At 38.3% G+C, this 14,091-nt stretch overlaps 1 protein-coding gene and 2 non-coding genes across 8 annotated transcripts in view; all 3 read right to left on the bottom strand.

Annotated features, from left to right (window-relative positions):
- Positions 1-5: 5 nt before the first annotated feature.
- LOC124053880 lies at positions 6-221 on the bottom strand. Its single transcript, XR_006842252.1, has one exon. It is a non-coding gene; the product is annotated as a small nucleolar RNA U3 (small nucleolar RNA).
- Positions 222-1,210: 989 nt separating this feature from the next.
- On the bottom strand, positions 1,211-1,426 carry LOC124053885. Its single transcript, XR_006842253.1, has one exon. It is a non-coding gene; the product is annotated as a small nucleolar RNA U3 (small nucleolar RNA).
- Positions 1,211-14,091, bottom strand: part of micu3a (mitochondrial calcium uptake family, member 3a) — a 29,329-nt gene continuing 16,448 nt past the window's right edge. For 3 of the 6 annotated variants that reach the window (XM_046408372.1, XM_046408355.1, XM_046408330.1), the window contains 5 exons: positions 8,062-8,156; positions 7,768-7,939; positions 6,343-6,451; positions 6,073-6,230; positions 1,211-4,459 (listed from right to left, as the gene is read on the bottom strand). In XM_046408372.1, the coding sequence (XP_046264328.1) occupies positions 4,361-4,459; positions 6,073-6,230; positions 6,343-6,451; positions 7,768-7,939; positions 8,062-8,156 (633 nt within the window). In that variant the 3' untranslated portion in view covers positions 1,211-4,360. Of the gene's footprint in view, positions 4,463-5,552; positions 5,622-6,072; positions 6,231-6,342; positions 6,452-7,767; positions 7,940-8,061; positions 8,157-14,091 lie in introns of those variants that run through there. The other 3 variants (XM_046408363.1, XM_046408346.1, XM_046408336.1) reach the window with 2 other exon arrangements.

Raw genomic sequence — 14,091 nt, forward strand, 5'->3', positions numbered from 1 at the left:
CATCTACCACTCTGATCATATTCCCTTCTTCCATACTCCACTGGGAAGTAAAGAACGATCCTCAATGACAGAGAACATATGACACAAATCATTGTTCTCTGCCCGCTTCACGCTCAGAAGGGAACATCATGACTCATCATCGTGGTTAGCGAGACCAAACACTTTAGAAACACATTTCTCAAGTCAGAAACTATAGAAATGATCCCTGAAAGTATAGTCTTAGTTTGAAAGAGGGCGGAAAAATGCATGTGATTCACAGAAGAATCGTTCTCACTCAGGGTTCCTCTCTGCTGTCAGAAACCTCCTGCAGCTGCTGCGTCTCAACCACTTATGTGTGTTTATGTAAATAACACAGCAGAGCACAGCCAATCATTGCACACCATTAGCAGCACAGTTGTGGGACAGAGCACACAGGAGTGAAAGGCAGTAATGAGGTAAAGGAAAGCACTTTGATAACAAATCTTAAGTCACAAAGTAAGAAAGGAAACGTTACAAAAAGTTGCAATTACTACATTTAGTCAAAGTTCAAAATACTTGCAAGACAAAAAGCTAATTCTCTGACTGAACAGATCTAGTAAGATAGGCTCTACTAAAGTAGCAGCAGTAAAATTTGATCTCCTTTGAATTTGTTCTAATTTGATGTATAGTTAAATCATCATTAGAGACTGGCAGGTTGTTTATAGAAGATCAAATGTGCAGAATCTGGTGTACAGACACTAATTTGTCCTCAAGTCTGTTTCACCATACCTATTTTCAACAGAGAAAGCTTGACAGTACGCTGAAGGATGCAACATTTCACACACAACAATTTTGTAACTGCCAGGCATTCTACATTATTATTTAATTTGTCTAGAAACACAAAAGTTACATGAGTAAACATTTACCATAACAGATTTCATTATAGTACTTTTCAAAATACACTGAACACATCCCCTTTCTCAAATTTGCAAAATGGATGTTGACGATCTGTTGAATAAATTGTTGAGTTTATAAAAACTAAGAAATCAGGTCAGGATAAAATTACCACAAGTTGAGCACAAAGAACAGATGGCATTTTCATATGAGGTATGACAAATTACTGACTAACAAGACCACTCCTTCTTCAACAGCAACGACATCCCTTCAGATGTGAGTAGTAGATCCTGTATAACAATCAACAAAGCCACTTCCTATATACAGATTTTGTTTCATTTTCACACAACGAAGAGCAACCACTCTGATCATATTCCTTTCCTCCAAGCTCCACTAGGAAGCAAAGAACGATCATCAATGACAGAGAACGTATGAAATGAATCATTATTCTCTGCCCGCTTCACGCTCAGAAAAGAATATCGCACCTCATCATCGTGGTTAGCGAGACCAAACACTTTAGAAACACATTTCTCAAGTTAGAAACTATAGAAATGATCCCTGAAAGTATAGTCTTAACTTAGTCACAGCTGAACACAGCACCTCATTCACAGGAAAATCATTCTCAGTCGGGGTTCCTCTCCGCTTTCACACGTAACAAAAACACCAAATTAATGAGTAGTAAACAAAGTATAACCGTAAAACCACGATAATACAAACTTAGTCTGAAATGTTACTGAAAGTATTGATTTAATGTTAAGACTTTCGAGGCACCCACAATGCTTTGCGACCTGACTCAATACGTCTATTTAATATGCGTGCATTACATGTTTTAATTTATTTATTAATCCTTAACAATAGACTGGACTGTATGGACAACAACGAGACAACAGGGATGACGCTTTAAGTATTACAAGTTATTCATTTTGGTTACTACACGAGATACATGCTTAAACGGTGCGTCGACTTTTATGTTCCTGACAGAAAACTGGCAAAGAAATACAGTTCCGTTTACATCTGCAAAGCCAGGTGCGCCTCGTTTAAAGTGTTTTCAGAGATCAGCTTATACGCAAAAGAAGTAAAGTACGATAGCTTACAACAACAACAGCAGGCACAACGTCAGTTCACAATAAATATCGTGCAACGTCTGCAGTCATTTTTGCCATAACTTTGCCATGACTTTGACATGAGTCCTGTGTTCAATTACGACCGTTCTTCCCAGCAGCTTGTTTCATACGACACGTGAGGGCGGCAATTCATTAGATAACATTTCATCGAGAAGAGTTTGAACTTAACGAGAACCACTCAAAATAGAAAATACCAGATTGTTATGCAAGTCACACTGGTACACATAAATCGTAAGATTAGATAACGACACCAACATTACAGAACTTTCGACTGAAGCTAAACTAGTAATACTATTTCCTAACCTTGGCTAATGTTACCATAGGCGTCCAACTAAAACTAACAGGGCCAGACGAGAATGTTTTTTATTTTTTTTAATTCTGTACTTCTACAAATTCGACCGAATACAGGTTATATTAATGACTAAATGGTGAGAAGGGAGCAAAAATAGAAGAATGTGGTGATGTATTTCCCTTATTCTTCGGTAGCTAGCTAATAACGTTAGCGTAACGCTAACAAGCTTCTGTAATGTCAACAAACTTTTTCTTGACGCCTCACAGAAAACCACTCTTACCAATGTCGCAGCCGTGGGATTGTGACACATTTGTTTTATCCCGTGGGAAGGACCAGGCTTTATCCCTAAGATTCAGGTGTGCGCGTCTTTCTTCAGCAATTAAAGTTGGCCACGTATAGAATGGCGTCGCGCATGCGCAATGAATGTCACGCTTTCTAACATCTTAAATTAGTTTATTCATGCAGGAAAATTATTCACCAGGTCCACAGATCTGATAAATACATGATCTTTTTGAAGCACAGTGACAGTAGTATACGCTATGAGAACCAACCTGGGAAAAACCCACCATTCCCCAGACATCTAGACTTCTCCCCTCACTTCAATGTATTCAAAATATATTCCATATGTGACACATTAAAAATTATATTCGAAAATTCATACTGTATTGCACCATTCAAGACTGGGTAATGAATCACTTGTTGTAACATATAATACATATAATGCCATAATCATGCACACATTTTAAGTTTTATTACTGTTAAAAGCAACACTGAAAAAGTATGCTATTGCTATGTGACGTTTTACTCAGGAGAAACGGAATGGGTAAAAGGCACCTATGTTGTGGATATCTGTATCAAACGGTTGTTCCTGGTGAGGTCACCAGCTCACCATAGGGCTGACAGTCAAGAATATGCATAATAATGGAAAATGTGAGCTGATAGACCACTTGTGATCAGATCACCCTGGCCAGATGTTAATCACAGCTTCAAAGGGAGAAACAACCATTAACGCTGACATTCACGCCCACGGACAATTTATAGTTTCCAGTTAGCCCAAGCTGCCTGTTTTTGGAGAGTGGAGGGAACCCACGCAGAAACATGCAAACTCCACACAGAAAGGCCCCACTGCATCACTGTGTTGTCCATTCAAGTCATACATGCAACACAAACAGGTCAAGATATGAAGGATTTAGTAATGTGAAATATTGAAGTTACAAAATAAGAAAAACATATCTGTGTCTTTTATGTTCTGTGCTGTCCCATACAGGTCACAGACATCCAAGTGTTGTCGTAATATTAGGATAATATAGTGTTTAAGTGTTTACATACTCTCTCTCTGTGCAATAAAAAGCAACAATTACACTGGCTAGAGAGACCAAATAAAAGACGTAGAGACGATTAAAATTAGGTGAGGAAATACATATCCATAATTTCTTCATTAAATCACACAATTTTGTATACTTCTGTATGTTAATATTTTATATTAACATTATTATATAGATATCATCCTCGTTGCCAAATATATTGCAATGTAATTAATGTTGTGCTCTTTCCGTTTTTACAGTTTGTAGTGCCGTGCTTTATAAAATATATATAGTTTCTGTAAGTAATTGATAATGTTCGAGAAATGAAAATAGAATTCTGTTGACAAACCTCAAAAATGCAAAAAATATGCTTAGTTATGAAATGAATGCATGAATTTTTGGCTGGTCAAAATAAGTAAGCTAGTTAAGATTAGTTACACTTTCAATAACTGTTGTGGAGGTCCCATGCTTGAAGAGTAAAGTCAGATTCTAATCTAATTCTGTAATACGGTAAATCACGCTTGGGATGACTGACATCACGTGTAGGTGACTGGGAAAACAGGAACCAAGAAAATAATGATATTGCTCACTCTCAGCATATAGAGTTTCAGTCAGCTATGTGTGGTCATGCTTGTCGTTTTTATCTGATGTAGAGATCCGCTGGAAATCTGTCCTTGTAAATGCAATGCTGTTATCTCAGATCACCGACTATAAAAGTCAGAGCTCAATTCGATTTATTTCATCATCTGATGTCTTCCTTCATGAGTTTTTCTGCCTTCTCTCTCCCTTTATGGCTTCTCCTTGTACTTCCTCCAGAGCTTGTGCACTTGTCTTCTGGCTCCAGAGCGAAGACAGCTGGAGAAGGAGGTGTGGTGTTGGCCCTTCACCTGGTAAACACAGACCAAAGGGAGACACAGTCATGCTGGAAGCCAGAAGCCAGAAGTGGTGCATGTAACTAAGTACATTTACTCAAGTACAAATTTGAGGCACTTTAGTTGGGTATTTCCATTTGATAAAACGTTATATCTACAGTCCACTACACTTAGGAACCATTTTCTTTATATTTGTCTGACAGCTTTAGTTACCAGTTGCTTGGCAGATTAGTTTCTCAAACCGTTCCTGCATAGTGAAAACCATGTATCTCCATGAAGTGTAATGAGGGGTTCCTATATGTGTTGAGAAAATTGTCTTTCTTCTTAAGCTAAATAAACCCACTTGGATAAGCTAATGGAATATGACACTTTGCTGTAGATGTAAATACTCAACAGTATATAAATTAGTTAACATGAGCTCAACCTTAAACATCTACATCAGTAACATACACATTAATGCAGCAGTAATATTAATCAAAAACAAAAATAATAACCAGGAATATTTTACTGCAGTATGACTACTTTTACTTTTCATACTTTTTGCTGATCATCTGGAAGTGGATCTGGAAATGTTGAAGTGAGAGAAAAAGTTTTTGGAAGTTCCAAAAATACTTTAAAGATAACCGTGAGTTGTCTGCACACTCTGAATTCTCCAAAATGAAGACATTCAGGAACTTGTGTTGCAACTGTGTGCACCTCCACTGTGTAGTAATCTTGAATATTTGATTATTATTTGAGTTTACAAGAAATATGAGTAATGGTTAGTGTCACTGTAAAATAACACGAACAAGTCTATTCATGATATCCAGATTTTATTCTTTTATGAAAGTGAGAATAAACCAGCTACAGTTTTTTTATCTTACTATAATTTTGCTGTAATGAAGTGCTTCCCACCTGACTGAACACAAATATTTTGTTGATAATGAATAGGACCAGCTACTGAGTGTGTGATTAAGGTAGAAAAGGTGAGTGTGAGATGTTGGAGAACATCATAGGAATTGATCCATAATTTAATTCAGCAATGGTGCTAATGACATAGGTCATATACCAGGTCACATGGGTGAATGAACATCATGAACTTAATCCAACTTTCTGTTTTTGGTGGTACTTATCTGCTGGCCAGCTCCTTCTTTAGACAGGATCTGAAAGAGGTGACGCGCTCCACAGATTTATATCCCTGAGAGGTCAGTGGACAGACATTATGACAGAGAAAAAGAGTAAAGATGAGAAAAACTCCAGGAGATGCAGGAGGCAGGGAAAGAAGCAGAGAAGACAAACGAGAAACATGTGGTGGTGGTGGGTGTTGTAACACAGGAGAGGTTGGGGTGACAGCAGTATGGATGAGTGTGGCAGAAAGAGAGGAGATTGAGGACGCAGGAAAAGCAAGGAAGGGGGGAGAGAAAGAAAGTACACTGTTAATAAGCCGAAACTGTGAGGCCAAGACAGCATCCAAAAAGCAACTTCCAGGTTCACTGATGTGCGATGTTAGTGATTTGTGGCATATCAGGCAATTTTTAAGCTTGTAACAAAGAGCCGAGGCTCTGGACTGTAATACTATATCACTGAACACCACTGGAGGGCAGTATCCCTCCTTGGAAACAACATTGAAGTTTCACACTGTTGCTTACCCTAGCTCCTCTGTGCAGCCGGTCCTTCATTATTCCAATGAACTCCTTGTATGACAGCTGGTCGTCGTGATCGACATCAAAGATCTTGAAGATAGTGTGTACAAGGTGACGTGTCAGGTTCAGCCCAGTGGCCACATACACCGCTCTTGCAAACTCATCTGATAGAAAGTTAAAAACAATTCTGATCACATGGTTTACTTGTTGCACACCAAGTTAGAAGGATAAACACATCATCCCCAGTGGCCCCAGCTGCTCTTTTACTCCTTTTACCTTGTCCAATGGAGCGAGAAGCAAAATTGTACATCTGCATGGCGATGGCAAAGTCCTCAAGGTTGTTGAGAAACTGGAAGAAGGATCTGAACTCATCAAAGGTGATTCCCTGAAATACCAGAACAAAAGCACATGTGAAACCATAAAACTTTAACGAGCTCAGAGAAAGGAAAAAGTATTGAAAATGTCGTTCTCTGGAAAAAAAGAAGCTTGAAAATGAGAGTGATGAATGTTTCAGCACAGACTGCCATCCAATGGGACCTTGACAGATGTGCAAATAACATTCCAAAAGGTGAATCCACACTGTTGTCAGAAATATTAAATTAAAAATTAAAAAAGCCAACTGACCACAACTCATACTATCAATTAATAACAAAGAAATATCCCATTAATGACATAACAGGTCATTAATGACAGGATTGTGCGTTCATGATATGTAACTTTTCAACAGCAGCCTTTTTGCAGTGTTTCATAAATCTAAAGGAGCTGCACACAGTAATAATGCTGAAGCCATTCAACAAGTAGCTGTGAAAGCCACATGCTCTTTGCTGCGAATCAAGATCAAATCTGTTACAACTAGATTCATAATAAACATTAAACATAGAAATAAACTGAAACAAATTTACATGAAAAGATGCAGATCACAATACACAGACAAATACAAAAAGAACCAGGCAGCCATGTATCCCTAGACATCCCTTATATAGAGAAACAAAGACTAAATAGCAGGATAGACTGAAAGATTGTAACTGCAGGTTGTGTTTTGTACAAGGCAAAGACCAACCTCCTGCTTCTTCCACAGCATGGAAAGGAAAGAAGGGAGGGACAGTAATAGAGTTGGGTTGCTTAAGACCTATATGCCAGTGTGTACATAGCTAGCTTGCTAGATGGATGGATAGATAGACAGACATTCACATTCACATGTAGCTGGAGGAGCAGTCAAGTATGCGTGTGTTTGTGTGTGTGTGTGACCAAGTGAAGCAGTGGACCGCTGAAGTGTGGAGGACCACAACAGCCTCAGGTAGAGATCGTAGTGGGAAACTACGGATGCTCTTGATTGCTAGAGGGCGGGAACACTCATAAAGCAGTAAGAAGAAAGTAAATAAGATATATTAGGAAGGATCAGAAAAGTATCCAGTGTAACATAAAGATAAATAAATGATCCAAAATCCTGCTCACAACTGCGCATTCTGTCATTCCACAGTTTACTAACACAATTTGGCTATTCTGCAGCTCTTCCCCACCTATTTGTAATTCCAATACCTGAAAAAAATGACATTATATTGTATATCCACTCACAAATAGTCAAAGTGAACTCAAATTAACTGCGACGTCATAAAGAATTTGTGAATTTTCCATTTTTTGCACAGCTGTTGATTTGTTTTTCCTTTCCTCTACAGATCTGCGTGCATGTATGCACAGTACCTTTTCGTCAGGTATACAACGACGGACATTCTCCAGATAAGCGCTGATGTTCTCCACATTGGTGAAGCGCAGCAGGATTTTGGCAAAGTCTTCTTCACTGATAGTGGTCATCCCTTTAGAGTAGGTCAAAAACTCAATTTCCAGCACCTCAGTTTGAAGGTTATCCATAAACCTGAAAACATCGAGGAAGAGGAGAGAAGAAGAAGAAGAAATAGATTTTACTCCAAGAATTAAAAAAAGCATTGTCGATGTGGTTAAATTTGTCTATAGTATAGTAAAGTCTAATTTTAATACCTGTAGAAGTCATCAAATGTAAGCTCTGCCTTCCCTTTCTTCCCAAAGAAGTGGACCAATAGGGTAGTGTCAATAGTGATACTCTCATCTGCTCGCTAGGAATCATCAGAGAGGAATAAAAGGGGGGATCAATGAGTGACTAATCAAGAAACATGAATCATTGTGGGTTGAGGAGAAGCACTGGATGGGATGAGTCCATCATCAATCCAACATGGCTAGCAGGAAGCAGGTGTCTGCTGCACGTGTGCAGAACGTGCGCCTGATGAGCAACAACAAACTGTCAGTCAAACGAATCAGCTCAGATGTACAATCAGCGGCCATCGTGACATCAGACATACCAGTCTAGGCAGCAACAATGTTAAAGTTATGCCACTTAAATGGGAAAACTCATTTGGATAAATAATAAGCCTGTCCAGTTCAAGGTCACCATGATGACACAATCAAACACGGCAGAAATACAGTCAAAGCTTAAAAAAAGAAAAGTAAAATGAAGTAATGTGGTAAAACGGACAGAGAGGTTTATGTCCATTTTAATTCTAACAATTAAAGTATAGTGATAAAATGAGAGAAACACTGCAATTTTTTCCAGGCTGCCTAGACTGTTGAGAAGTGTTGCTGCAGCAGCATGAAACACAAACCAATACAGGTCTGGTGAAGACACAAGAAGGGTTCAAAGGGTTCAGGTAGCATCACACATGAAGACACACAGACACAATGAAACACAGTCATGCAAATATTAATTGAGCCAGAGTTGAGGTAGAGGTCTGCAAGAATGTAGGAGGAAGGAAGACATGCGTTGACCAGAAGAGTCAACAACAAGAGAGAGGAGCAGAGACAGAGAGAATAGGGAAAGAAGACAAACGGAAGAACAACTAAGGACAAGACAAACACACAACACTAAGCTGCCAAACACACACAGACACATTAAAGCCTCCGCAACCCATGCATTTCTCTGCAAATATCACATTGATACTCCCGCACACAACTTCAAATCACAAACAGCAGCACAGAAACATGACCCACATAAGCACAAATGCAGAGAATTGCAGAGCCGATACCACCTTTTTCCGTCAAAGAACCAGAATCATGGTGTCATATCTGTACAATTTAAGCTGTTTATTTTATTTTTCTTTGTGTTCCCTATCTATATCTTTAATCTGTTTAAATATTCTTCAATCTTAGCTCCACTGTCCTTCATACACGGTGCCTTTAACTGATTGATCCAGGTCCTTTGAAACCCATTTGAAGCCCTCAACAGACTTTGGGATGTTTGTTGTGTTTGCACATGCTATAATCTGTTAGTTAACATTTTCTTAATCACTTACAAAAACACATATACACGTATGTTTTATGAACCTTTTATGATGTGTGTGTGATTCAGTTTTTGCCTACATTTATGCTCCCAGAAAAAGGTGACTGTGCTTTCGGGCAGTTCCAGTAAAGAGAGGATTCTGTCTCTCTCCCTGCCATGCCCCACCCAGCCAAACCCCCTGTCTAATCCACGGCCATGCTGAAGTATGTGCAGACATCAGATTGGGTGAATCTCATGTCCCTCTAAGGAAGAAGAGCATGTATGCCATTTCCATCATCATCATCATCATCACCACGATGCCATTCGTGGTTCTACCTCAAGAGTAAAATCCTAAAATCCGATGTGGGACAAGAAGAAAATGTCAAACAAGATGACACAGGTTTAAAAAGTTGGCGACTCTGTGGATTCACATGTTTAACAATGTTGGAATTGTGTTGTGACATACTGTAAGATGTGTATTCATTCTCTCATAAAGGAACAAATGACTGAGGTGCAGGGATAAGCTGTAAAATGATACACAATCTACTCAGGATCCTGCATCAAAGGTCAAATATTTCTATGCACAGTTAGCACTTCATGTTAACAGTGGTATTTATCTCCAGTCCGTTTCATGTGAACACTTGGAGAGGCATGAAGAGGTATAACTGTCTGGTATTTTACAAGAAAGAAGCACACAAAAGCTACTTTGAGGTAGAAAAATGTTTTGTTCTTTCCCAAGTGTCTGAATATTTTCTCAGGATGGAATCCCACCATAGCAATTAGTCAAATCAGTCAAAATTATTGGTCTCACTTTTGGGTACTCAAGGCTACCAGAGCACACTAATAACATTCTCTACAGTGAGATGTTCTAGATTACCAATTCCAAACAAAATGCCTTGTAGTAGATCCCACTGAACTGGATGCCAACTGCTAACTCACAGGACAAAAATGTCTTCTGGGAAATAAACATTAAAAGAAAATGCTGTTTGCAGCACAACATTAGTGTGACTCCTAACATTCGGTCTGTTTCTGATTCACGCAGTCCAGTCTTTGATTAAGGACTTCATATAAACACAGACGAACCGAAACAGTTAGAGATGTATTATTCCAGTGTCTTGTTTTCTCTGTCTCACTTATTTGAAAGTCTTTTCATTAAACCTCTGATTGCGGACGATCAGGACAGAAATACTTTTGCTCTTTTATCTTACAACTGACACATTACTGATGTCTTTATGACACATGAGCTGTTCATACATAGACAGCATCCAGGTGGTGTGTCTGTGCCTCTCTGCAGCATATCGCTCCTATTCTTTTCATAAAGCTCTTTTGCTCCTCTAGTGATAGACACACTAAGACAAGCAATTTTACTGATCATTTGTTGCAGGGGCTTATCAGTTGTCCTGACTATTTTTAAATGACTTGTGTAAAATTAAGTGTAAATCCAGTTGGTCAGGTTGTTAAAGTAGGGATAGGTCTTTGTGGTAATCGAACATACAGAGTCAAGGGCAGTAAATGGAGGATACTTTGGCAGTGGTGACTAAACCAAGCAATCTAGTAAGAGGGGTTGCTGATGCTGTGCACCATGGGAAAGTTGTGAAAACAAATGTGGAACCTGCAGACCAACAGTTCTATTCTCCCATTATTCTTACTAAAACAAATTTCAAAAATTGTCATTGATTTTGATTTTTTTTTGTTGACTGTACAATGAACATGTTCATTTATATATTCTTGTTGTGTATGCCTACCAATACAATATACTGTATAATAATAATTAATAATAATTATTGTTTACACTAATGAGCATCTAATAACTGTTTGACACTGAGCAGTGAGTTCTGTCAAACACGAGAGATGTTTCTTCCTCACTGGAGTTAATGATTGTTTTGATAATAGTAGATGACTATTACTTATCTTTATATCAGATGTCTGAATTTTACTCCAAAGTCTTCGACAGTTCATGTATGTGCTGTATGTATTATCCAGATAACTGTCAAATATTGAAACAAATATTAACATCAGTCCTTTCAGAACCCATATCAGTCTAACTTTGGACAGATGTAACGCCAGGCTCATCATAACAAGCTCATCATTCCTGGAAGTGTGGCAGCAGCGATGTGAGCTCATCATCCCCACGAAGATGTCATGCTTACCACGCCTACAAGGCACGAGCCAACACCTGGTGCATGCATGTGTCTATTTGTCCATCTGTGTGTGTGTGTGTGTGTGTGTCTTTGATTCAACAGACTTTGATCATGAAGCTGAAGATAAAAACAGTAATTACTGATGTAAACACTAAACGGTCTTCCTCATCACCCCTTTCAGTGACTAATACCTTGGAGCAAGAGCTCATTGTAGGTCTTTAGTCAAGTCAGTCACACTGTCAGGCAGTCACACCTCCCAGAGTAAAAACAACTAACCCCCTTTCCCTTCCCACGACCTGCTTGTCTTTCTCCCTCCTAACTTTATCTCTCACCTTCTCTCTCTTTCTTTTTCTTTCCCTCTCCTGTCAATTCTTTGCCTTTTATCCCATCCCTACTCCGAGTACTCCAATTTCCTTTCTCATCATATTGCCCGTCAGTAGCCCCTTCACCCATCAAACATAGAGGTGATTCGCTCTTTCTTTCCCTCCCTCCTTCTCAACCTGTCAGTCAGTCCCTCCTTCTCCAGACAAAAGCAAGGAGGTATAATGGTGACTAATCTGTTGAGTAAACACATCTTTCTCTAAGTACAACCTGCTTCTTTCTTTTCCCCTAAATGTGTTTCCCGAACTTCTTATCTCCACACCCACTTTGTTCCTCAACATTTGTTCTCTCTCCTGACCTGTGTCATCTTTTTGCTTCACCTGTTTGTTGTCCCTTTGATTTTATCTCTTCCCTTTTCTATTCTTCAGCCTCAGGTTTTCCATTGATCTGATCTGATTACAGATTTGTCACAATTCAAACCCCTTCATTTCACTATTATTTATCCTTTTTTTTCTTTCCAGTGTGTTCCCATATCTCACGTTTTTGTTCACTTTACTTAGTTTTCTAAATGTTTGAATCCGTCACACTTTCAATGTCTCTGCTTTTCTTCCTCTTATTTTTCTCACCACTTCCTCCCCCTCTGTCTGATTTGTCTGTTCTGTCCGTCTGACATACCGTCAGATGAAAGGCTGCTCGGTGTAAACACAAGGTCAGTCCCATTATGCTTCACTGTAATTACCTCCACCGTGGCTTCCGCTGCCACCACAGCACAAAGCCTGTCATTAGTCAGCTAGCTTGTTAGCAGAGTTAGCTGTTATCAATCATTATAAGCAGTTTAACCTCATGTTAAGCATGTGGGACAGACAACTTGAAAAACTGATAAAATTACTTGATTAATTTAAGATGTCTAATCTTGAAAGCAGAAACATTTGATGATTGTTTGTAGTTATCAAAAAGCTGCTAACCACAGGTAGTTTGAGTTTGAACTGCTTAAGTAAGTGGTACGTTTTACATTGTTTTTCTAAATCCATACCCTTTTTTAAGTATAGAATTACAGAATACAGTATGCAAAAATACTCATAATTCTGAGTGGTGGTGTTATAATGATCAGGATTTTTGTATGTGCTCTGCATTAAGCCTTGTTATCATTATACCTCTGTCATTAAACATGTTGTGGTGTACACCAACAATGATTTTCACTAAAGTTACAACACTAACCACAACACAGCACAGATAACAAGGCACAGAAACACATAGAAAAGCATAATGAGGAGACCAAATGACAGAAGACAGGTGAGAAACAGAACAGGTTATTAGAATGCTGACATTACAATAACTATTATCTAACTAGCATTATTACAGTCATGCCTGTACAACATATAAAATTCCTCAGAAACAGTAATCCTGAGAACAAATATGAAAAAAAAAATCCTTGTCATATTTGTTCATCAAGAATAAGAGAGTGATGCAATGAAATGGGAAAGATACTTCAAACATTTGGAGGAGCCTCGAGTTATCCCAAGAAAGAAATGTTTTCCTGTAACTTTCTCTCAGTTTTAGAAGAGATCAATTTGATTGACATATTGTACTCAGAACAAAGAAATCTTTTAGAGCTCATCCAAAGAGAAATGATTTCACGTGGGAAAGGGAAATGGAGGATTGGGCTGACAGTAGTGGCTGTACCCTACTTAGGTTTATACAACATTGAAAAAGCTAATCTATACAGAAGATATATACTGATATATACTATCTGATATATATTGATATATACTGAGTAATCTAAATTAAATATCATATTATCACATTAAATTAAATATTATATTATGCTCAGGAAAGAATGGCATAAACAAAGATGACAAGTCAATCTGCTGTCTGTAGCTTATCAGTATCAAGCAAAACCAGAATAAAAGAGTTAAGATGATCATACCTTTCTTACAATAAGCCCAAACTGACAAATATTTTTGGTTCTTTCTTCTCTTTCTCTTTCCGCTATGAAAAATATTTCATAAACAATTTATATATAGATATTATATAAATATATAATGTCCAAGATATTTTTCTTGGTCCATAGGAATGTTGAGCAGCTAAGTGTGATTTCTGCAGAACTTAATAATTAAGGCCTTTATGCTTGCATGTCAAGTAAAGCTTTTATTTTGAAGGTAAACATTTCTAGTCTTATTCTGGCCACGCTTGATGCAGCTGCACTATTCTCAATGTATGGGGCAAGTTGAAGGATCAACACTAACTACAGGGAACTGAGGAGGAAGAATGAAGGAT

This window comes from Scatophagus argus, chromosome 2 (assembly GCF_020382885.2).
Source record: "Scatophagus argus isolate fScaArg1 chromosome 2, fScaArg1.pri, whole genome shotgun sequence".
NCBI classification, from domain to species: domain Eukaryota; kingdom Metazoa; phylum Chordata; class Actinopteri; family Scatophagidae; genus Scatophagus; species Scatophagus argus.